Genomic DNA, 24,759 nt, shown 5'->3' on the forward strand with positions numbered 1-24,759 from the left:
ACGCGTGCAATTCCGGAACTCCGGGGTTTATCATATAAAGAGCGGCTTGAAAAACTGAACCTCTTTACTCTGTCCTATCGCAGACTAAGGGGAGATCTAATATTGATGTACAGAATACTAAGAAATGATTTCGGACCTAACTTATTCTCTCTCTTCCTTCCCACTAGATCGGGACACCTCAGAGGACATAGCAGGCGAGTAGAAAAGCCAAGAACGAACAAAATACCCGTGGCATACAGGTTTTCACACCGAGTCATCAATACTTGGAACCTGCTGCCTGAAGCAGTGGTATCCGCACCTTCAATTGACTCTTTCAAGAGAAGACTGGACACTCACAGAAGCATACTAGAAAAGGAATAACACAGGCCATAGGCCTTCTGTCCTTACTACACAAATCTGAATCTGAATCTGATTGTCCGAAGGTTAATTGAGTGGGGGATTTCGAAGTGAGACGTTTCACCGATACACGCACTGTGGTGCTTGTTGTAAGTTGGTCGTCAATAATCACCCAATTCGTAAACACTGTGATGTATGGATTTATTTTGAAACTTAAAGGTTTATTTAACAACAAAGAATACAAGTTTCGTCAGATGAAATCCGTGATTTTGCATACTCTTACTGAAGTCTACCCATATTAATATGCTTTAAAATGCCGAACGGATTACAACTTAGAAGTTCTAACTTGGGACACTTATCTTACCTCTGTAGAAGACTTAACTAATTATGTCTTCTTCTGACATTGCTTCCATCTAAATGCGATGGGCTGAGGTTCCTGCGTCTAGTAGCTTAGGCAAGCTAAATTACAGGATGTCAAATTATTGCAACAAGGTAGTTCGCGGTAGCTATACCTACCAGTATTTATTCTAACCAACTTTCATAAATAGCAAATTTTTTTAAAAAAAACAGAAGTTTTAAGGGGGTTACTCAAGGACTCAAATAAAATGTCCTTGGAATAAGGCTAAAATCCGACTTTCTCCACAGGGCTGGAATGAAACGACTCCCCAAAATTCCCATTTGAAGGTTTTAGTTTTCCTGATTAGAAATACTTTTCTAAAAAGCATCATGGGCACTAAAGTTTTGCATAACAGCTGTCACGTTATGCAGTTGATTGTTTCTGGAAAACGTCTGTGGATTCGCGGATTCCCATGGATTCCTGAATTAATGTAGGTAGACCGGAATTCGAGACTATACTCTCTTGTTTGATGGTGGAGTGCTTTAACAATTAGACTTCCACTCACTAAAAAAGTGTCTTTAGGAAAGTTTTTTCACTTTTCCCGTTTTCAGCTTCTTGAATCTACTAATGAATGACTCTACTTCCTTCATGACCAGTTAGGTTTTACAAGGTCTCACTATTATTTTTCGTTTTCAGTGATCATGGTCGAGTTCGTTAATGGGCGCTTTATTAACTAGCTTCTAAAAATTCATAGTTGACAGTCTGTTGGAATTCTTACATCTTTTTACAGCATTGTTGCATCAAAAACGGTTTTCCAGTTACTACTGGAATCTTTCAGTAAATTATAGGGACGACTATTATTGAAACTAGTAATCATTAAGGCAAAACGTCCCGTAGCAAGAATGTATACACTGTTAAATGTGACGATTCATTCAGTTTCCCCTGTCAGGGTTTGACAAATCAGTGTCTGAAACCAAATTTTCTAACCAGTTTTTGATTGAGATCATGAACTGATTGATGTTAGACCACCACTTTTGAAAACCTGGAGGCACTAGACGGCCGTTTCGTCCTATTGTGGGACTCCTCAGCAGTGTGCATCCACGATCCCGCTCGCGGGATTCGGACCCAGGGCCTTCGGTCTCGCGCGCGAACGCTTAACCAACTGGACCACTGAGCCAGCATCCAATGGTGATAGTGTCTAACATCAACCAATCCACAAAATTGCGCGACCAACTTCAATTGTACTGAGGTAGATACCTATCCCACAATAGGACGAAACGGTCGTTCAGTGCTTCCAGGTTTCCAAAGGTGGTGGTCTAAAATCAATCAGTTCATGATCTCAATCAAGAACGTAATAATCTCCACAACCCCTATACTAGTTTTCTAAACAGTATTGGCGTCTTGCTATGTATTATTTCCCTTTGATTGTGGCTGATATGGAACTGGACAACTTTACTTCGCTTCTGTGTACAGTAATTTCCTTAATACTTCTTTGTAGATCGCGTGGGCATTGTGAGATGGATAGAGACTCACTTCTTATGGCAGTTTCTTCTCTCCTAGATCCAACTATTGATAACGATCAGCGAAGTAAATGCTTCATGGTAATGCGGTTTTGTTGTTGTTTATAAATATACAGGTAGCTGAGAATTACAAAAATGAGCAATTCCAGTATGCTGATGTTGACTTTCTGTGTAATCCGAACCAGCCTTCTGCTATCATACTTTTTGGACTTCAGTGTTTAGATCATTACTTAAAGTATTGTCGCGTAGCATACATCCAAGTTTTAGAAATCATTGGGGTCAGATGGGGTTTCATGCGAAATCCAGCCTGAAACAAAATATTTTTAAACTTTCAAGAGAAGTACGCCTTATCTATTTCTTACTGAGTAAGATAAATAATTTTCGGTTTTCTAGAGAAGAAATGCGCGCTTTCACTCTAATGTTGAGTCAAATTATCGTTTTCCTCATCAAGTGTGAATGGCCTCAGCAATGGCCTACTATGTTACCTGAATTCCTGTCCCTTGGAAAATTAGGGGTATGTTTCTTATTGAATGATCTACTCTTATTAGATTCCCCAAACTAAATTAGTGCTGAATTCATTCTTAAGATTGTACGAAGATGTTATACAATTCCAAGATGCTCCACCATCTCGACGGCGTGATATTTTAACAGGTCTGAATGACAACTTGACCGAGATATTTGTTTTTGCACTTGATAGTATTGTCAACAGACTCCCGAATGCCGTATGTTCATTATTTACTCTACTTTCAATACAAATTAGGATTCATTCATCGACTGCGACTCACTTGACATCTGTCGTGAGTCATTATGTACATTGGGAGGGTTCCTGGAGTCATGTCGTCTAAATGTTTTGACTTCTTGGACCCCTTCAGAAATCGCTATCAAAAACCTCAACCTTAGTCGCACCTTGCCATTTCTGAGTTTAATTACTACGCTCGTTGGGATTAGAAGTTTACAAACCGATGCTCTAAGTTTGATAAATATCTTGCTATCCAGACGAATACAACCGGGATCCGAAATTCCAGATTCATATGGCCCAACTATAGCTGACAGTTTTCTGAAAGAGCCTTTGGGATCTTCATCTCCATGCAATAATCTCATAAAAGTTTTATGGTAAGTTGGCTTCATAGTTACATTGTTTTTAGTTATTTCTCGTTAAAAGTGAGCCAAAATATTCCTTGTGCTTTTTAGTTCTACATTATCCGAAAATCCCGAGTATTCTGATGAACGTTACAACTTCTTAAGGCTATTTGGTGATATTGTGGTCCATATTGGTTGTCATATGATTATCCATTGGAAGGAGTATTCATATGAATCCGCTCTCTGCAATTGCTTGGACAATGGTGTATGTGAATGTCCTAACCTACCATCACATCTCTTCCAGGCAATTTTACGTTTGACTGCCTACCCAATCCAAGTACGTTTATAGAAGTGGCATTAAAAATACTTAAATTTGTGAAGCAGTAAAAAAAATAAAATTGTCGTGTTCTCACCGTCTTTTTATGATCAACAAACATCTAATTTACATCCTCTTTTACGTTTAGTGTTGTATAGCCGTTTACTACCAAATATTTCGTTCAGTTTATCAGTTTTTAATATTATTTTACCAATAACCGTTCCATAAATAATGCTGATTTTGTTCTAAGTAGTGTACTGTGATCTATAAATTTTGTACTGAGCTATTGTAAAACACATACAAACATATTGCGTCAGATCTGTGACCACGGTTTATACAACGTATCTAGATATTGAAGGTAACATATGTAACTAAACGATTAACTAAGCAAACTTTTCTATTACATATATTTTTTGCTTAGTTTCAGTCACGAATGAATACATTTAGTCTTTGGCGAAAATATAAAGCTTTCACTGTAAAAATATGATATACTGTGTTCAATTCACTTGGTATTGCTTTACTTGAATCTTCCCATTGACGTTTTAGGACTGAAATTGATCAGCCTCTTATTGGCATATGTGCATACTGTGCGTATGCCTCGATATTGCCTTAATTTACAAGCATTATAAGCAAAGATGGATAGTGGCTAGCAGTGGAATCCAGGACGCGCGTTTCGTCTTGTTTGGGACTCGTCAGCTGGATGTACCTGCATCTCAGAGTTGGTGTTCACTCTGGGACTCGAACTCAGTACTGTTCGTTTCAAACGCCATCGCGTTATCCACTTAGCTATTGAGTCCTGATAGCCACTTACTTGTGCAATGGGGTGAAGTTTAATTCACTTGGTATTGTTTTACTTGAAACGCGCGTCCTGGATTCCACTGCTAGCCACTATCCATCTTTGCTTATAATACTGTGTTCAGTTTACGTCTAATAAGTCATGGCAGAGAGTTCAAGAGACCCCTGTACAGTTTAGAAGTTTCTAGTTTTAAGCGAAGTTCTTTCAAAATTTAATTGCAATCTTACAAGAATTTGGGCTTCAAATGTATGTAAAACGTTAGAAATCACGTTAAATTTATGGAAATCTTGGTTATCAAGATCCAATGCCTTCAGCTTTTCTCCTGACAGCCTGATTGGAGTTTAAAAATGGTAATCAGTGATGAGGTCGTAAACATAGCGTTTCCAAAAATTGTCTAGTCATGTTCAGATGTTGAATGTGAATGTCCGCCACTTAATATAGATTGTGATATTTGAAGTTGTGTATATTCTCATTCAAATACAGTTATCTAGTATGAACCTTGAGTTCTGATGAGAATCATACTAGTCGTCCAGAGTTACCATAAAGTCAAGTTTAACAACAAATTAAATGTATGAGAGTATTTATTGTTTGAAAGACCAATAAATAGTAGTATATGTGTGAGTGATGTTATCTCAAATGGAATCAAAGAAATGATAATTCGTTATAGTTAACTGAATTACTAAATGCATGTTGTACAGGAATGAGAGTCTTTGACATTTATCAGCGAGTATTTGATAATACGAGTTCTTCACTTTGTTTAAATCTTAGTTCAGCTATAAATCCATCTTTTATGAAAATGGCCTATTAATATTAGAAAATAGAAATTTCAAGTTCTTGGAGGATTTTGGAATTGTAATTAAGCTTGTTATGTTCTTTACTATGACTTTTAACATCGGTACGCATGAGTCTATATAAACAGTGTTTCTGTATTTTCTCATGTACAGTATATTTTCCTATAAGTGCTTTTGTGTAATGTTTGACTTTTTGGTACCAGGTGATATCAGCGTGCACTAACAAATTTTGGATCACCGTTCTTCGTTCAGACGAAAAATCTTTACTAAAGTTAACTGAAAGGTTTGCGGATGATTTATTTAGCATTTGGCGAAAGAATTCATTAAAAGTAAGTCATTCAGTGACTAAATCATATTAGCTAAGTCGGGTTTTATTGGAGAGTATTTATAAATAGTCTATAAAATTCAGTTCATTAATTGCACCAACAAACTTGTTAACTAATGTAAAAATTACTAAAACAAGTTGAACTAAAGTAAAAGGTATCCTGAGCTTTTGTTTGTTTATTTAGTAAGTTCATCCAAAATCGAAAGAAAACTGCACTGTAAAATCCTTAGTTTCATTATTTTCATAAGACCGTTAGTGGTTGGCTGTTCTATTAAAATCGACATGCGCGGGTCTAAAAAGTATTTGTGACTAATTTTCATGGGTTTGAAATATGCCATTATGACTTTACTTCAGTTTGATCCACCCGCAAAACGACTAAACCTTACGGAGTTACATTAAGTCAATCCTTATCAGAAGTGATATGACTGCAAAGACCTTTCAGGTTCATTGGTAATAGTTGATAATCTGACACAGGAAAAAGTAAGTTTTCTTCAACACAATCTTCTCTTAGTTCGTTTGACACTTTGGATAGGACATCCAGTTGTTAATATTCTCAAGCGATCACAGTAAACTTTCTCTTGGAGAGCTTTCACTTTAATCTTAGCTTGTTTCCATAACGCGAGACTTGGTGTGATTATTAAAACAAATTAATGGTGAAAGTATCATTTTCGAAAACAGTCACTTCATTAATATGACTCATCAAACTAATTAGTCATAGGTGAAATTTATATTCATATGAAGCCGATAACAGTATCTTATCGATAAATTATACACACGTAGCGTTGGTAGTCAATCTACATTTGAAAGTTGTTTCAACAGTTCATTTACAAAATACGGTAAATGCGTCTACTTATACTAATTGTTTACCACAATGGCTACTATATTTTATTGCTAATTTGTTAGGTTGGTCAACCATCTGGTACTGGTATTCAAAGTGAGTGGAACCGAAGAATTTTCGAAACCGATGATCATACTAGTTTTTTCTCCCGTAAGTTGAAACTAATCACTATTGTAAAGAAAATGAATTAGCTGATATAATTTCGAGAACTTCACTATTGCTACCATTTTCTAAATTTTGTCCTACAATGATTATTTAGTTGTGAAAATACTACTAAATAAGTTATTGTTTTAGAGCAAATAATTTAATTCACCAAGTAATTGGATATTCTTGCGCTTTAGTTTACTGTATTTAGTTCTAAGTAAAGAAAAAATGTCTAGATTGCAATGGCACTGTTTTACTGGTTATAGTATGACTTACCTTCTTGACCAACAGGAAAAAGCATTGATTTAATTTCAATCTCAGTTTCCTTAATGCTTCTCAATCATTGAACTACAATGTTAAGTAGATAACATTCTTCATCATTTATAGCAAACCAACATCAAGACCATACTGTTTTTATCGTTCGGCAGTTAACTAACAAGCGGACACAACATAGGTCTTAGTATGATAATCCATCAATGAAGACCATACTTTTCACCAGCTTATCACTGGATATTTAGGAAAGGGAAATATAATTTATAAATGAACAGGAAACTATATATATGGTAGTATTACGTACATAATTTTGAAAGATGGTAGAGAACATACTCCTATCTGGATCATTTCCATGTCACTTGTTACATACATTCTTTCTTGTCCCTGAATTTATTGGCTAACATCTGCCTCTAACTTATTATTCGAAAATAACACCAGAACACTCTAAACACTAGAGATAACCCAATCATGTTGTACCACAAATTGTCCAAAATCTAAGAAGTTTTGTATTCAATTTAAATATATTAGTTGAAAAAAATATAGCGTTTTGCTTAGAAAGTGGTGATTTCATCTAGAAAACTTCCGTGTGACTAATATTATTAATAAAATGTATACTTGAAATCCTAAACTAACATTTAACTGCTAGTTATGTGTTTAATTATCTTTTAGTACCTCTTGCGATATTCTAATGACTTCCGTCATTCACTTGTTGTCATCTATGAATTGGGTCTTGCAAAACTGATTATTGAATCGTTCCTCTGTACTTCATTCCAAGCAGTTATAGGGTAATAGCAAAATGAATTTAGCTAAGTAATAATGAATTATCTTATCTGAGTGGTTAGTCGTTCATGCATAAATGTCTTACACTTCAGCCTAAGAGCGCTCCAACTGATGATTGGTGGCTTTTCACAACCTCATTCGCATTTATGCAGCTTCACCAAACTGTGTTAGTGCCCAATATCATAACCTGGTTAGTTGCCGTATATGCACAAATTTAGTGATGCTTGTATGTAGTTTCGCAAACTTGGAACTTGAAGTGGTATTGTGGTGTGAGCTACTTATATTCATGTTGGGATGTTCAGGAAAATATCCCAAAAATTATCCTGTTAAGCCTAATGCTATCCTTGGACATGAAATGGTATCATCTTATTGGTCAATATTTATTTAACGTGTCATTTTCCTACTGGCCATCATTGTACAATGTTATTTTCTATTTTATGGTACGTTGTGGTTTGCTTGGCTGGTATATAAACAAAGTATGTTTGAAATATAAGGATTCATAAATCCGAGGCTGTGACTTGTGTTCTGGACTCAACTGGCTGGGTTAGATAGGGAGGCGAGACCAATCAGAACCCTAGGCTGTTCTACGTGTTTGTGCGTCTTTGGTCCGATCAATAATTCGCTATCCCTTAATCAGGAGCATTTATTTTTCACGTTATAACAATTCACAAGTAGTATATAACGGTGGCCAGGCATAGAATGTGTTTCAGTAGAAGATCGATAATGAAAGAACGGAAACGGGACGCAATTGGTATGGAAATGCATGAACAATGAAACCTGAGACAATGGACACTAACATTTGGGAAAGGAACAATCAAGTTTGAGACTACGGATTGATATTTTGCAAATTAACCATTTGCTATATAGTTCTCAGATTTTAGTGAGATGCTCTGTAATTTCGTGTCAAATGCATTCGATTGTCCCCACTCGTGTTCTTGTTCACTACAGTATCTGTTGAACTATGATAAATATTACAAGGAGATTCCATCCCTATTGGCTTATTTATTAAACTACTGAGATCTCTCCGGGATATGAATTCCCAAATATTTTAGCAAAATGTCATTGATTCCAAAAACAGTTAAAAATTCTTAGTGCTATGAAAGAAACTATTATGTGGATGTATTGTAGTATGGTTTTCTTCCAGCTATACATATATTTCTGTCGTCCAACATAAACGTTTTTATTTGTGTAAGTTTTATTCAATTTTGTTAGTCAAACGTCTCATTGATCCAGAAACTTGACTTACAACTATTAAGTTATGATAATGAAGACAGAAATATATTTGCAACATCCCAATGGGTAGAAAACTGGATTTTTGACATTTCGTGACTGAGTGTATTTCTTCATAAACTTTGTAACTACTTTTTCAGTTTAATTCAGTGAACAAATTAGGTTAAACATTTATTACATACAAACAATTCTGATCATACTAACGTCATTTTATTCGGAGCAACGAGGATTCTATGTGAAGCATGTTTTTATATGTGTTTGAGTGGGTGTATAGATGACAGTGGTGTAATCCATGTGTTTTTTGTGTGATCGTAAACAGATTACATATGAGTTGTGGTTTGAAAGTTACCTAACTTACTTTGTTGCGGTCTGCTAAGTAGTTTTTCTAGCTTCTATGTAATTAATACGATTCCCATCTTTACATCAGTACCCATAGACTGACTTTTAAATGCTTATTTATGAATAATCATATATAAAGAGCACAACTATGTTTTCAAATAAACATTTATCCTCCAAAAGGTCCTAATAACTTCGTGTTATATCCGAGTGGAGATTAAATTACAGGTAACTCCCGAGGACTATTAATGGACTAATATTCTATAAATATTCTTATTGTATAATTATTCAACAATTACATTATGTATATTTATATTCCTCTTATTATAAGCTTTATTTTGACCTATAATTTATTATTATACGATTTACGGTTCTTAATCTATGCTCAGTCTATTATTCACTGTCCCCCTCGTGCACAGCCACTTTTTGGGCTTATTTGTGTACAAATATTATTTCCTATTTTATGGTACGTTGCAGTCTGTCTGGTTGATATATAAACCAAGTATGTTTGAAATAAACGATCTGCTCTGATTCGGAAGCTGGTATCTTGTTCTGGACTCAAGTGGAAGGGCTCGGAGGACATAGGACCAGTAAGGACGCTAGACTGCCCGCACCGGTTGAACGTCATTGGTTGGCCTAGTGTGAAGATTCGTATAAGTCGTATCCGGATTGGTCGATAGGTCGCGTGGTAGCAAAACAAGACATCCAAGGTCATAACACTTCGAAAGTATGGTGTAGCCAAATTAAATATCTGAAATTAATTTTATGGTATTTGTTCACTTATTTCTTTTCAGGATACCGAAGTGATTTAGTGAAGTGTTTGTCAGCTGGAGCGTCTTGCTGGCCACAAAAAGTTTTACTTTTGTGTATATCATGGATTGAAACACTAATCCAAGCATCTCCTTCCTGTCAAGGTATTTTAAACAGATATAATCAATAAATTTGCTTTGTATTAATATTTTGACGTAAATTATTAATTTTGGGTGGATTACGGGATGTTTCTCTCTCTTTCTTCTATCCGGTTTATCAAACCCCCCGTTTCGTAGTGTATTTTCGTGTTTTTTGTTATCTTTTCCAGATTATGATCCAATTACTAAATTCCTGTTAGCGACTTCACCACTTATACTCGAATGGGAAGCTTTAGATTCGTTTCTAGAACCATGTCTATCAGCTGTTGAACAATCATTGGAGGCTCTTCATATTGATATGGATGTTAGTTCAAAAGTAAAAAATTTGATTCATGGGATTTTACAATCTTCAAATAGTATGGATCCACTCCTTCGTGCTAAGCATCTAGCTTGTTTATCAATGCTATTACAACATGTTGATTCAAATAATGATTCAGAACTTCTGGTACCCTTTTTAAATAAGGTAATTTTTGTCGTTATTGTTAATGCTTAACGTTTCTATTATTGCTACCTAGACTCACCTACATAGAATGTTCCACTACTAGTTCAACGTCTATTATGCCGAAACCTTTATGCTGAAAGTAATTAAATATGTAAATTCATTCTTATGCAAGTAGATTTTATTTGTATATAGATTTATACATTTAGACAGTTTAGCAACATGTGAGACCAGATTTTTGTCTTTTTTTGAAAAAAGAAACACTGAAAGAGACTAAGGACACGTATGTACTCTTATTTGTTTTCATTTCTGATTTATCTGATGAGAATATTCCCAAAAACGATAAAATTGTTCCAGACACTCAAAGTAGAAGAATGTAGTTGGGAAGAGTAAATCAGGAACTAACGAGGTATTTATTAGTTTATGATACCTACCGAACTTCAAATAATTTATAATTATTCCGTTCGTGGTAGATATGAATACCATAAGTTTTATCTGTTAGACTTTACACATAAGTCCATATCCTTGCGTAGGAGGAACCTTATTTTATGTAGACTGGGAATTACTACTTAATTTTGTGTCCTATATCGTTAATTTCAATATTAAATCGTTGACTGTGAACTTCATACCAGTGATGTCTATCATATCTTTGCAACACTGCTTTCATTAAAATAGAATACTAATCAGTGTTTTTCTGAGAGCAATTTAGCGATTTCTTATTGGCCTAAAATTTATTCCTAATTAATGAAATGCTGACCAATAGTATGATGGTATATGTTGTGGGAGCTTATCTTTCATCTAACTGGGCTTGATTATTGAAGGTATTTCAACTCGTAATACTTAAGGATTGTGTTTTATGTAGCAGTTTAGTCTGAGATGTTGCTTATATGGCTTACGAATTACTTTCTTTTAATTATGTTCTAGATTTTTGAATCTTTAAACTCTTGTCCTGTTGTGGATGAATCTCCATCTTTAATCGATACACTTGATTTTGTAAATAGACCACGGCAAGTTAAAACTATGCACTTAGCATCTGCAACATCATTTCTTCGTTTCACTCGTGCTCGTCCTATAAGAATGATGGTAAGTTCCATACTTCTTTTACGAAATGATCTAATCGTATGATTTTTATTAAGAATTTGTTTCTTTTTTTCTGTCGCTTAGATATTTTAAGGTAGAATAATAATTATTTGACACAATACCGACAGAACAAAAATGATCGATCTGATTGTGTTAAACACAGCCCTTGCCAACGTTTGGTGACGTATTATCAGTTATTCCTACAAAATTAAGTATATTATTGTTAAGATTTTCCTACACGACGCAGCTACTCTCATTGCTTACTATTCTTAGGACACGTTACTTCACTCGACTAGTCCCCAAAATCAAAACACGGTTGAGCAGGAACAAAATTATGTTTCAAACAAACAAAGTTAAATGAGAGCAAGGTTCACAGTAAGAAAAATTATAGTATATCTATAAATGTATACGCGAAGATTCTAGAGTCTACAATTATCGGCTAGCTGTGATTGGCTAAGAAATGGTTAGTCAGCGTGCTCTGACACAGTCAGTCAGTAACAACGTAGAACTTCGTACGTACTTACATCAGTTCGAGTTGCCATACCACATTAGCACAGAGATGCAGTTGTCGATTCAAATTCCGTAGTGGTAGAGGTAGTAAGAGTATAAGCACTTTCTACACTGTCGTAGAATTGAAACTTTTTTGGCAGCTTCCGTCAACTTAAACTTGGTCTCTAAATCTGGTTTCACTATATCATATAAAATAGTCATAACTTATTATTAGTTGGTTACTCATCAGCCTAGTTATTATTGACATTCAAAAAGTAAAGCAATTACAAACTAAATCAGTTGACAATTAGATTTATCTCGAGTATCTCATTGTTGAAGACATCTAACGCTTCCAATTCTTCTTCAGGGAACCGTAAAATAGATAATCCCCTGCCGATTTCCTTTGATCATCACATATAGTTGTTTTTAATAGCAATATCACCTGTCTCATATTCACTAGCATTTCAGCAACGATGGTTCGAAGTCTTTTTATATTTACATTCATTTTTTGGTAAGCCATGAGACTGAAAATAGCTTTAAACCAAACTTTTTCATCCCAAATTGCTCTGTTACTTAGCACCGAAGTACCTTGTGATGGCAATAACGGCTTTGTTTGAACTTATACAAAGTTTTAGAAATAACAGGCTTACTTCCCGATTGGAGAGTCTGGAGTTTCTGACAACCTAAGCTTAAAGTATTCAGCTTGACCGTACCCAGCCTACATTTCTGCGACATTCAAGTTGAAGGGATCATACAAGTAGTCAGGTTTTCTCTTCACTGTGTTTCTGCGAACAACGGACAGAAATAACGCACTTGCCGTTTGGATTTATCTGTGTGTTGGGGTAGTGTGTTCACATCATGCTAGTTATTGTATCCAACGGCTGGACCAAAACAGACGCAGAACTGAAGTCATCTACAGGAAAATGATCAGTGATTTTTAGAAAAGTAAAATAGTCCAGAACCGAACTTTTAATAGTCAGCCAACTGTCGTCCGTATCCACCTTGTTCACTACCTAGACATGCGGGCAAATGCACTTTTTAACAAAAGAACAGATCGAGCAAAAAAAATTTCAATTAGTTTTTTGTCATAGCTTTACACTAATATATATGATTTAAAATAATGAAATAATGCATTTTTGATTAATAAGCCGCTTGGTCGCTACAGCGAGGATCTCTTTCTTAACCAATTCATTCTTTCAGTCAGTAACAACGTAGAACTTCGTACGTACGTACATCAGTTCGAGTTGCCACACCACATTAGCACAGAGATGCAGTTGTCGATTCAAATTCCGTAGTGGTAGAGGTAGTAAGAGTATAAGCAGTAATCGGAAAGATTAGGGTTTGGAGATGTTATTTAAAGAGTATAATCCAGTGAAGTAAAGTTGGAAAGAGAAAAAAAGAGACAAGGAGGAATCAGGAGATTAGAATTTGGAAGAACACAGAGAGGATGCACCTGCGCCATTGCAAACGACTTTGAGCCATGTCATTCAGGGTCTCTAACCATCGGTTGCTATCATCTCGCGGTCCCCAACCAAGTAGTCTACACCTACCGATATATGACTCAGTCTACTTGTCAGTGACTTCATGGACTTGTGCCATGTTTTGGTCTGGCCGAACCTAGCTTTCTTCCAATCTACTTCTATACAACAAAACATCGCACATCGAGGCAGTCGGTCGTTCGGCATACGTAACACATGTCCCAGCCATCTCAACTGATGAAGTTTCACTACGGCAGCCCTGACGAACACCACTTGAGGTAATCAATTCTGATGACAGTTCGCCATAAGCTCTCACTCGACCAGTTGTGTTCGAGTAGAGAGCCTTTACAAGGTTAATGCACTTCTTTAGTACTCCTTCCAATGACAAACACTGCCGTAGAACCTCACGATTAACAGTGTCAAATGCCGCCCTAAGGTCGTGAAATACTACTATTGTGGGGCGTCTGAATGTGTGTCTATGTTCTAGGACCTGACGTAGTGTGAATATCTGAACTATACAACCACATCCAGGTCGAAAACCAGCCTGATTTTCTCTAGCCTACTCTTCACGAGCCTTGGTTAGGCGTCGATGTATTATTGAAGCTAACATTTTAGACACCATATTAGTCAAACTGATTCCTCTGTGATTGTCAGAAGAGGACTTTTGTCCTTTTTTATAGACTGGCATAATCAGTGATTGAGACCAGTTAGACAGGATTGCGTCCAGTTCCCAAATTCTACCTAGGACGTCAGTTAATGTCACTGCTAATACTGGACCAGCATCCTCAAAAATCTCAGGAGTAAACCTGTCAGGGCCTGCTGCCCTCCCTCGCTTCAGATTTCCTAAAGCTTTTTCAACTTCGTAAAGAGTCGGAGGACTTACATTAACTTGCCATTCAGGTAGACTGGAGATCGTGGGAAACCGAAGTGTGGCTGAAGGCCAGTTGAACTGATTCCTAAAGTGTTCTGCCCATCGATCCAATCTCCTGGATTGAGAATGTATAATATATCATTCTTTCTTTGCGAGTGTTTCGCTAACAGTCGGTTTCCTTAACAAGTCTGAACAATTGTCTGCTATTACCTATTGCCGCTGCCTTTTCCATCTCTCTTGCTTTCGCTACCCACCACCGTTCACGACCATTACGTAGACTTCTTGTCAGCTTGCGCTTAAGCTGACTCCGCTCTTCATTATGTTTAGAGCCAGGTGGAATGAGTTTCTGAGCATCTATCAGTACGATAGATGCTGCTGAGATCCAGTGTTGCTCCCTAACCTTGTGGTTTACCTTACTAGCAGATATCACTGCTGTTTCCACAGCTTTTCGGATATCATTCCATGCTGCCTTAGGGTAGGCATCACCTACTTGGCTGCCTAACTGTTTTTCTAGTTGTTCCTGAAATATACTCTTAGCTTGACTATCATTAAATAGGACCCTAAAAGGTTTCCTTGCAGCGTCTTTCCTACGTCCAGTAAGACGCAGGCAAATACGCGCTCGTACTAGAGCATGATCTGAGTCTAAGCATGTGCTACAGAATGAGCGACAGTCTTCTATCGAGCCCATCCATCGGTGGCTGATAACGATGTGATCTATTTGGGTCCAACGTTGGGACGAATTAGGGGGTCGCCATGTTCAAATATGTTTTCGCTTATGCTTAAAGTTAGTATTTGCAAGAAACTGGCGGTTATCTGAGCATAGCTGCAACAGACGGTCGCCATTATCTGTTCTTTGAGCCACGACACCATAAGATCCACCCAGGTGTCTTTCCTTATCGCTTAGTTTACCTACTTGAGCATTAAAGTCACCGGCCACTATTACTACATCAGAGCGCCTAACTTTTCGGAGAAGGTCGGAGAGCTTTCTGTAAAACTCATCTTTTACATCATCTGAGCTGCAGTCAGTGGGAGAATAGGCAGACGACGAAGAGGCAACGACTAGTGTCCCTATCTTTCCGGATTCTTACTGTCCCGTTCAGTCGGACAGCGCACAAACGACTGTCTACTGAGATCCAGTCTAAGAGAGCTAGTTCTGCCCTAGGACTCAATGCTATTACCTACGCCGGCGAGTCCACGAGAAACAGCATCTGGGCTTCCATATACACGAACTGCGAATCGAGTTGGTTCTTTATTTTGACATGGTTATGTCAAATGAATGACGCTATTCGGATCCTGTTTGCGCGTTTCGGAGACGCAACACATATCGATGGTGCGAGATTCTAAAGTCCTAGCTAAGGAATCTTGTTGTCCTATTTGGCACAGTGTTCGGACATTATAAACTCCAACATGAAGTTTAGAGCGTGGTTTCAGGAGACCAGAAAGAGCGTTCCACGTACTCGAATCGTTTGCCCTAGCGGTGCGATGTGATAAACGGACGTGAGAAGGGTTAGTCGGGGAGATAAGAGAGGTATTAGGAGGTGTAGGAAGGATTTGAATATGACCAAATTGGTCTCATGTGCTGTTACGGGTATGAGGGCTGATGTCACTTCCCGGCTGCCCACACCGTGGAAGGGTATTTCTTGAGGAACCTGAAAAGGAAGACGAATTAATGTTGACCTTCACGACCTGGGAGCGTGATCGCAGAGCTCAAGGGACAACTGCCTGAGGCCGGTCGTGCACGGCCTTTTTGTGGGAGGTTTTTGACGTGTTAGCTCCGTTCTTCAAAGGGCCTTATCGCCGGAGACGGAAATCCGTGAGGTAAGGTGAGGTGTGACATTTTTACGGTCGACATTTTCTAACCTCTTCCTTCCTTGTGAGAAAGCAGCATCGCTGCAGATGCTGGTTGTCTAAAGGAAACACCTTACTGCTGTCACACCCCTCTACAGTCGGCAGTACAACTTCGCCCCCAGACCTTGAGTTGCTGCTTTTAGTCTTACCGTTCACCAATCGACCTGCCTGGCATGGTAGAACCTACAGGGCATATGTTCCAGTCAATATAGCTCGGTTGCTTCATCACGATAGGCAAGCCCGACCACCGCGTCAAGGTAGCAGCTACGGTCGGGACTCTAACACAATTCTGAACGAAGCACGCTTTAACCTAGTCTATAGCCCACTCACGGTTATGATTTACATCAACAAATATATTTGATATTTTGTTTACCAACAAGCAAGATTTCGTGATCTTTTTATATCTTATAGTGAATATTAATTATGGGGGCTTATACAACCCTGGTTGACGGATTTTCTTTATGTTTATGTAGTTTACTGAAAATTGATTTTGTCATAATTAGTTTATCTACATTACTGTCGAATAATCATGTATTGACTGTTTATATGTTAGATTATCGTGAAAAGTTTTAATTATCCTTTTGATTTTAGTATTTGATTTGTTTTTGTAGCCTTATTTTGATAAAATATTAAATGAAATAAATAAACTTTGGATGGAGAAAATTTGTGGAAGTATGGAGAAAGGTATTCTTTTAGAAGCTTTAGTGATACTTGGGTAAGTGGCGAGTGTCTCATGTACCATTGAGATATATTTATTTGTTGTTGTTACAGATTTTCTTGATCTGTCGTCCTAATTGATGTATTTTCTTGTTTAAGCTTTCGTGTTCCTCAGCCAATCAATGTACAGTTCAATTTTCTTCAAAGTTTACTTGTCAATGTTTATGGTCCATGGTGTGGTCAAGATCCTTACAACGTGACACCACTTTCAGAACTATTGCGCTCATGTGAATCTGGGGCACCTGGTTTAGTCGCAGTTTTAGGCCTTGATAAACCTTCTGACCAATTGGGGAACTTTGAATCTCCATATGTTCAAACCCGGATAAATTTGAACCACAATGTTCGTTCGTTATTGGCTGTTTGTAGACGCCTCGCAGAACCGTGCAATAATCAGCAGGTATTTCGATATCTGTATATCACATCAGAGTTCCACAAACCTGTATATTTTCCTCTTACCAGTTTCCTGTATATTTTGAGATTACTTACGAATCACTCGTAGTAGTAATTAGCAGTATACGAGGCTTTTATAATTCGTATACTCTCGAAAGACCCAACTGGTTCAGTGGTATAAGAATAATTCAATAAAAAGTCGCTGTTTGGTGGTGGCGTATGATACTATCCTGGTGTGTAAACTTTGTTAGGTGAAATGTGATTTAAGGCCATGAACCTATGTTTAAAAGTTGTTTCAAACAATATGAATAGTTTATCGAACCACATTTTACTAATAATATTTACATATACAATATTGACACGCATTTACAGAGCAAAAGTGTATATACTGAACTTCATACTGCGGTATATGTAGTGGCTGATGATGCCGTCTTGTTGCTTAAACCGAGGTCGATGATATGATGTTCGGACCTTCAAACTACCGGTTGAAAGTCGAGCACTTCAACCACTTGGTATTCTACTATTTATTCATCATACTCATCTTGAAATCCGTTGAAGCTCTAGTTAAAATTTAGATATTCTCAATGTATAAAAATATTCATTTCTTTTCGGTATCACTTTATAACCTTGTATTCAGTCGATTCAGTTTACCCCTATAGAGCAATGTTTAAGAAGCGCAAATGAAAAAGAATTTGTCCTGAGCAATCAATTATTAGAAAGTGTAAAAATAAGCCAAATTCACAAGCGATATCGAAATCAGTTCACCTAAATACTGTTTATTCGAAAGTAATGAGTGATCACTGTTTTTATAGTTTCAATCTATTCATCTTTTTCCTACTTTTGGCTGCACATTGATGGTACTTTGATCCTGCTCTTTTAAACTAGTTCATACATCATTTATCCAACACAAAGTACTGCTTTATCATGTTCTTCTTATCAACTTAGTAGTACACAGCGAAATATCTTTGTGCCTTGGAACATCAACAAGTGCACCACACCTTAGCAGTAATCTATCACAATAATAAAATGTAACGGTTTGTATAGAGCTGTCGTAGGTGTTATTAGGTTCGTTAATTGTCTCCTAACTCAAAATAAGTTGATACATGAAATTCCTTCAAACTCAATTGTTTCATATATATGAAGGTTCAAAGTAGCATGTACACTAATTATTGTTAAATCCAGTATAATTATCTAAGGCCTTCATCATCACTATTTTGTTTCATTTACCCAGCTTGAAAATATTTCACTACCCATCTTGGAACCCGTTTTATCACCAGTTCTACATGTTCTTCGGTAAGTACCATCATAAATTGTCTTTTTGGTCTTTTATAGATAATTCATCAATATTTGTGAATATGTTCATTCACAATTAATTTTAATTCGTATTTACTGAATTGTTTTGTAACTTAGAGCATTTAACGAACTTTGGTTACCGGAAACACTGAAACTAGTTCATCCAACTTTACTTCCTGTATTACAACATACAGATGAAATTCAACTATGTTTACTGAATTCTCAATTTCAAATTATACTCAAAGTAAGTAGTGATGTAAAATAAAAAAACATATATTCCCTTGTAATTAGTCGTACTTATTATTTTGTCAGACGGTGGCTGAGTATCTGTATTTCCTTGTTCACAGAATATTTAACATTATTTACGCTTTTTGTTTGCTAAAAGGTTAAATAAACAGTTATATTGAAAGGAGAACTATGTGTATGAAACAGTTATATAATAAAAATGGTAAAATAAAATTAAACCAAGCGATTTTTGTCTTTAAAATGATTTACGAGTTGATTTTGTATTCATATGAAGTTGGACTAAGCGAATTGAGATTGTTATGTATGTTTATCACTCCACTTAACTAAATAGTTGCATTGATATTAGTTAAACGATTAGAAAGCAGAAAATGTACAGTGTTCTCACAAAATGGTTACACTTCGTATCCAGGTGTGACTATTTGCTTGACCATCAGAGAAAAAGCGTTTGACAAGCGTATGGACACTACTATTGGGAACCTTATGAAACAGTAAAAGATTTACATCCAAAAACGACTACACTATTATTGCTCACAAAATTAGGTGAGATATGGCGTGAATACACTCCTTGGTAGTTGATTTATTCGTTCCCTAAAACAGTAAATATCTTAGATATTATAAAACCAATTATTAATCTCTAGCTTCAGTGGGTTACTGTTGTAGTATACTGCATAGATAGCTGAATGTGGAGTTTCAGGGACTGGTTTTAGTTCGCCGACTGCCCATAAAAGAATGTTTTACTAATAATATTATCCGTTATTCTACCTGAAGAAACCTTGTTCTTATAGATCGAATCACAGACTGACCTTAGGTCGACTACCACTGTAAGCCAGAAAGCACTGGACAGCTCTTTCGTTTTCGTGTGGAACACTTTAACAGTGCGCATTCACAGCTCCGGCGTCAGATACTGAACTCATGACCTTCGGTCTCGTATGCGAACGCCTAACCTCTAGACCACTAAACTGGAATCCAGAAGTATACATTTTCAAAGGTCTTCGTTCGGTCCTCGATGGCGGGGATATAAATGAGCACTGATGAGGTGTTTCGTATCAGGACGAATCAGTTTTCTAGTACTTCTTGGTTTTCAATCATGATCCAGCTAATATCGTTTCGTAATTTAATCTATGAAAATGTAACAAACTCCACAAAACCCTCATACTATATCCCGTTCTGTATGTATTTATTATCTGTTTATTGTTTTTAATAGTCTGTAGATGTTACGAATCCTTCGTTACACCGATTGCGCACTTTTCTCAATGACTGTCATGAGAACTTAATGGGGATAGTTGGCTTTTTATTTGTTTCGTTGGGGTCGAAATTCTATCGTTTACCAACCGAACAGTTAAGAATTGCATTGCACGATGGTTGCTGTGCTGCATTTGAACATTTGCCTGACCTCAAGCTAAATAGTCTTCTACGTATCCTTTAAAAATACTGCATTATTCTTATTCTTCTTCTTCTTATTATTATTATTAAGTTCGATGTGAACATATCATTGCTCAATAAAACCACTTTGGGATCACGATTCTTTACCATTATCCGAGCTTCGAATATACGAATGAAAAGCTATAAATGATAAAGTAACTAATATTTATCCCATATACAAAGAATTTATACCTCTTAAAGTGTTTTGTGGTATTATATTGTCACAAACAGCTGCGATAGTTCATCCATATTAATAATTTTCCAGTTATTGAGACTGTCGGTTGATTATTAATGTTAAATTTTATCAATGACATGTATGGCTAACACATGCTAAAAAGAATATGTTTTCATTTAATGCTACCTATATGGTATAATTGTTTAAATTCATCCTACTTAATGCACTAAAATCTTCAAATGCCCTCAGCCTATATTTTTCTTAACTGTCGTCAATTAACCTAGGATCTATTCTTCGTCAATTTATCCGTCAGTGTCCTAGACAGTATTTTGAAACTGCCATCGCTCCCTTGGTCCCACCAGTAATTGAAGCTGCTATTAAGGTAGGATCATTACTATCCTCATGTTCTCACAGGATTATTCACATCTCAGACATGATTAGACGGATCATTCACAAAATCACCTCCATTTATTTAATTGCTTTTTGGATAAAAACATCATGCTAAGCATAAAGTATGTACTTCGTGTAATAAACCTATGACGTAAATAAGTAAAACTGGTAGACTGACCGTTTAGATAATTGAATTCTGGATTATTAGTTTAAGGACACTGTATTTGACATAAGTTCGGTATTGTGTAGGATTGTGCACATATGTGTGTTAACTGCTTAGAAGCCTTAAAAAGCTATGACCAAATAACTGTGCCACCCTAATTCTTCAGCCGATATCTGTCTTTAGTGTAAACTACTTTCAAATAAAATTTCCGATTGCATTTGTCATAGAAAGTTTTAAGGATTCATTTTATTTCATTTCATTGAGATTTTCAACTTTACCGCTTTGAATGATCATAACCAAGCTTTAATTTGGATATATTTAAGGGAGTAGAGATTAAATACATTTTTTTAGTTAATCGTAAAGTTTCAAGATAACTCGTCATATCCAAGTTAAATTGGCAGTAAAAAAGTGAGTGTAGCAATGTAGTTGAATGTTTCACTAAAATGCAATCACTTATTCTCATACTGACGTAAAGGTTGTGTTTACCTGAATTGATAAGTTGTAACATTTTATTCTCGTAAGAGCTTCTCTAAGCCCATAATTTTTCAACCAAATTCTCAAAGATTTTAAATTTTAGCGTGCTATAATTAACTTATACTTTAGATTAAACATATAATAATAATTCTTTCTTCAAAAAGTTTATTATCAAGTAAAACTCAAACCTTGTTATTACATATCAGTGAGCGCATGTTTCAGGTTTTAATTGTGCTTTGTATATAATGTTTGTATGAAAGAGATCAGTTCCAGCTATCAGTAGAATCCACTGCGCGCGTTCCATATTATTTGGGATTCATCAACAAAATGTACCTTCACCGCAGTGATGTTTATCACAGCTGATGAATCCCAAAAAGGACGAAGCATACACTTTGGATTCTATTAACTGCACTTGATCTCTTCCGTAAAACCTTGCGGGAAATTTCTTTGTTAAGGCTATCTGAACAAGCTGCTTATATCCCAATTAAGGCTGATCAAAATTAAGTCAACAATATGACTAACGGGATAATCTTAATCTATCATAATAATGATGTTTGTATACAATGATTTAAGCAACTGAATTGTTTCGTCTGGATTTTTCATGAACCTGTTAGTACTATATATCCAGTTAACTGTAAACTAACTTAGCTATATAAATTTCTCATAATGATTCGATTTCGATTTTTTCAGAGAACTGAAGCAAGATGGAATGAATTAATCATGGCCGAGTATGTTTACGTATTCTCACAATCTAATGTCAAATATTATATAACTATGATGATAGAATATGAATTTTTATTACTTATGTGTGCAATTCCTGTTTCTTTATTCAGACATTCATGTTTGTTCTGATTATATTTCCGCTTAATTCATTTAATGAAAATTAAAATTCAAAAACCTACGAATGAACCTGTTTTATAGACTACATATGATCTACTTGTGAATAAATGAAAATAGCCCAAAATGGTCTTAGAAATCTGCGTAACGCAATTTTGTAAAATGGAAAAAATTAAAATTATTTGTACGTTCTTGACTACAGACACAAAACAAAGACACCGTTTTAGACAAAATTTCTACCTTATAAGTTAACTTTATTAGGGTATTCTTGTCATTCATGACATTGACGACGAGAAAACGTTTATGACTCTTGTTGGATCAACTAGCATATCTCTGTATAAATAAGTAAAATGTTGCTTTTTAGTCTGTTTCAATGAATCACTCTTTGAATGGTTAATAGGTAGGATACTGACCACGAGAGTTTTGTTTTTAAAAAAATCACGACGAGAAGATTTTTCTTCAATTAATTGTTACGAGAGATCTTAATTTATGGCAATTGGAAATTGTTCTTTTTCATGAACCCGCAGCTAGATCACCCCTGATATTCACGTTTTTTGTCGACTATTTTGTGGTTACATCAGTGTGATATAGGACATTTAATTCGTTAATTTATCTTGAATCCTAGTCATGTTTCACATTTAATCAATGAGATGAATAATTTTTTGTTGAACAATACCAAAATCGATTTTAAAATATAATTTTTATCTTAAATTGTTTACTTTTCAGAAGACGTATCTGTGATGACGAAAAAGCAGTTGCAGCTGAACTTGTACTAGACAGATCAACTCGTCTATTAAGTCGAACGTGTTTGGATATATTGCGTAAGCTATTGATTTTTACCATCTTTAGTGGGGCCATACATTTAGACGTCAATTAGATTGGACGATGTTGTCGATAGGCTTACCACTTTTGTGGCCCCATATCTGACTCTGGTTATATCGTATGAATGTCTTGAGCGTTGTTAGAGGTTATCACTTTCCGGTTGCCCACACCGTGGAAGGGTTGTTCTGGAGGTACCTGAAGAGGGAATTGGATTAGAGGTGGTCTTAGTAACCTGGGAGCGTGACCGCAGTGTCCAAGGGACAACTGCTTGAGGTCGGTCACACACGACCTTTTTATGGATAATTTTTGTGTTAGCTCCGTACTTGTTGAGACCTTACCGCCAGAGACGGATATCCGTGGGATAAGGCGAGGTGTGCATTTTTAGGGTCGACCTTTTCTAACCCCACCCCTCCTTGTGGGAAGGCAGCATCGCTGTCATGCTGGTTGTCTGAAGGAAACACCTTACTGCTGTCACACCTCTGTACAGTCAGCAGTACGACTTCGCCTTCGGACCTTGGGTTTGTTGCTTCTAGTCTTACCGCTCTTCAACCGACCTTGAGGAACGGTTGTTCCAGCCAGTAAAGCTTGGTTGCTTCATCACGATAGGCAAGCCCGACCATTACGTCAAGGTAGCAACAACGGTCGGGACACAATTAAATATGAATGGTTGTCGTCGGAATATATATGTCGCCTATCCTCCTATATAACCATCGACTTAAATCGCCTTAGTGAATAACGGAATTAAATAAGCCGAATACAAGAATGGATTTCGAATACGTATATTTTGTACACTCACTGATCTGAACAGACAATCAGAGGGACGAAGCAAAGAGAAAAGAGTAAAGCGAAATGACGCGCGACGGAAAAGGCGTGTTAGCCAACTCTATTTGGTCAAGCGTTAATCAATATTTATAGTCGCACAAAAATAAGCTACAAACATGTGGTGACTAGGATAAGATGTACACACACAATACTCATATAAAAAGCATTCAAAGTTGGTAAGTGAGTAATTAACAAGGTCAAAACGTGACTCAAGAAGAATGGATAAATTGGCCTGTCCAGAAGTTAGAATCAGTTACATGTGCTTGACATATTAACTGACACTACACATCAGCCAATTGAATGTTTGTTGTTACATTATTAACCATTTATTCATAACACCTTAGAATTGTTTAATATTTAATAAAATCATATAGTTTATACTATTAACATATAGCTTCTCGTGTGTTTTAATGTTTTTCTATTTGTCTCTTCAACAATATTCTCCCTTTACTTCGATAACACATAGTTAATCGTTTTGGACGAAGTTTTTAAATTTAATACATTTACTCTCGCGTATTTCTTTTAATAGACAAGTTAAACTAGTATATAGCTTAAGATCGTATATATTAAGCATATAAACTCTAACTTCCATTTTTCATTTCGTTAACCTGTAAAAGACAACCTAGAAAATCATATTTTTATCTATTATGTTAATTTATTATAAGCTTGTTTCGTTTCCATGATCATTTTTATGTATTTACCTATTCATTTATTAAGTCTAGATGCTAGTGATATAATATTTAGTATTAAAAAAGGGATTTTATGGTTTACCTTTCTTCAGTTTATAAATCTG

General features: G+C 36.2%; 1 protein-coding gene across 2 annotated transcripts in view; it reads left to right on the forward strand.

Moving 5' to 3' along the window:
- The first annotated feature begins 432 nt into the window (after positions 1-432).
- XPO5_1 (Exportin-5) overlaps positions 433-24,759 on the forward strand; it is a 36,220-nt gene continuing 11,893 nt past the window's right edge. Inside the window, exons 1-21 of one of the 2 annotated variants that reach the window (XM_051218209.1) lie at positions 433-485; positions 2,172-2,274; positions 2,310-2,428; positions 2,461-2,533; positions 2,564-2,707; positions 2,742-2,915; positions 2,954-3,306; positions 3,385-3,610; positions 5,380-5,505; positions 6,405-6,489; positions 9,897-10,016; positions 10,181-10,473; positions 11,374-11,532; positions 16,827-16,930; positions 17,032-17,329; positions 18,554-18,615; positions 18,733-18,859; positions 20,066-20,276; positions 20,743-20,840; positions 22,176-22,213; positions 23,049-23,143. In XM_051218209.1, the coding sequence (XP_051074051.1) occupies positions 2,191-2,274; positions 2,310-2,428; positions 2,461-2,533; positions 2,564-2,707; positions 2,742-2,915; positions 2,954-3,306; positions 3,385-3,610; positions 5,380-5,505; positions 6,405-6,489; positions 9,897-10,016; positions 10,181-10,473; positions 11,374-11,532; positions 16,827-16,930; positions 17,032-17,329; positions 18,554-18,615; positions 18,733-18,859; positions 20,066-20,276; positions 20,743-20,840; positions 22,176-22,213; positions 23,049-23,143 (2,989 nt within the window). In that variant the 5' untranslated portion in view covers positions 433-485; positions 2,172-2,190. Of the gene's footprint in view, positions 486-2,171; positions 2,275-2,309; positions 2,429-2,460; positions 2,708-2,741; positions 2,916-2,953; positions 3,307-3,384; positions 3,611-5,379; positions 5,506-6,404; positions 6,490-9,896; positions 10,017-10,180; positions 10,474-11,373; positions 11,533-16,826; positions 16,931-17,031; positions 17,330-18,553; positions 18,616-18,732; positions 18,860-20,065; positions 20,277-20,742; positions 20,841-22,175; positions 22,214-23,048; positions 23,144-24,759 lie in introns of both variants that reach the window. The other variant, XM_051218210.1, reaches the window with a different exon arrangement.

The sequence above is a fragment of the Schistosoma haematobium genome, chromosome 1, assembly GCF_000699445.3.
Source record: "Schistosoma haematobium chromosome 1, whole genome shotgun sequence".
In the NCBI taxonomy this organism is placed as follows: domain Eukaryota; kingdom Metazoa; phylum Platyhelminthes; class Trematoda; order Strigeidida; family Schistosomatidae; genus Schistosoma; species Schistosoma haematobium.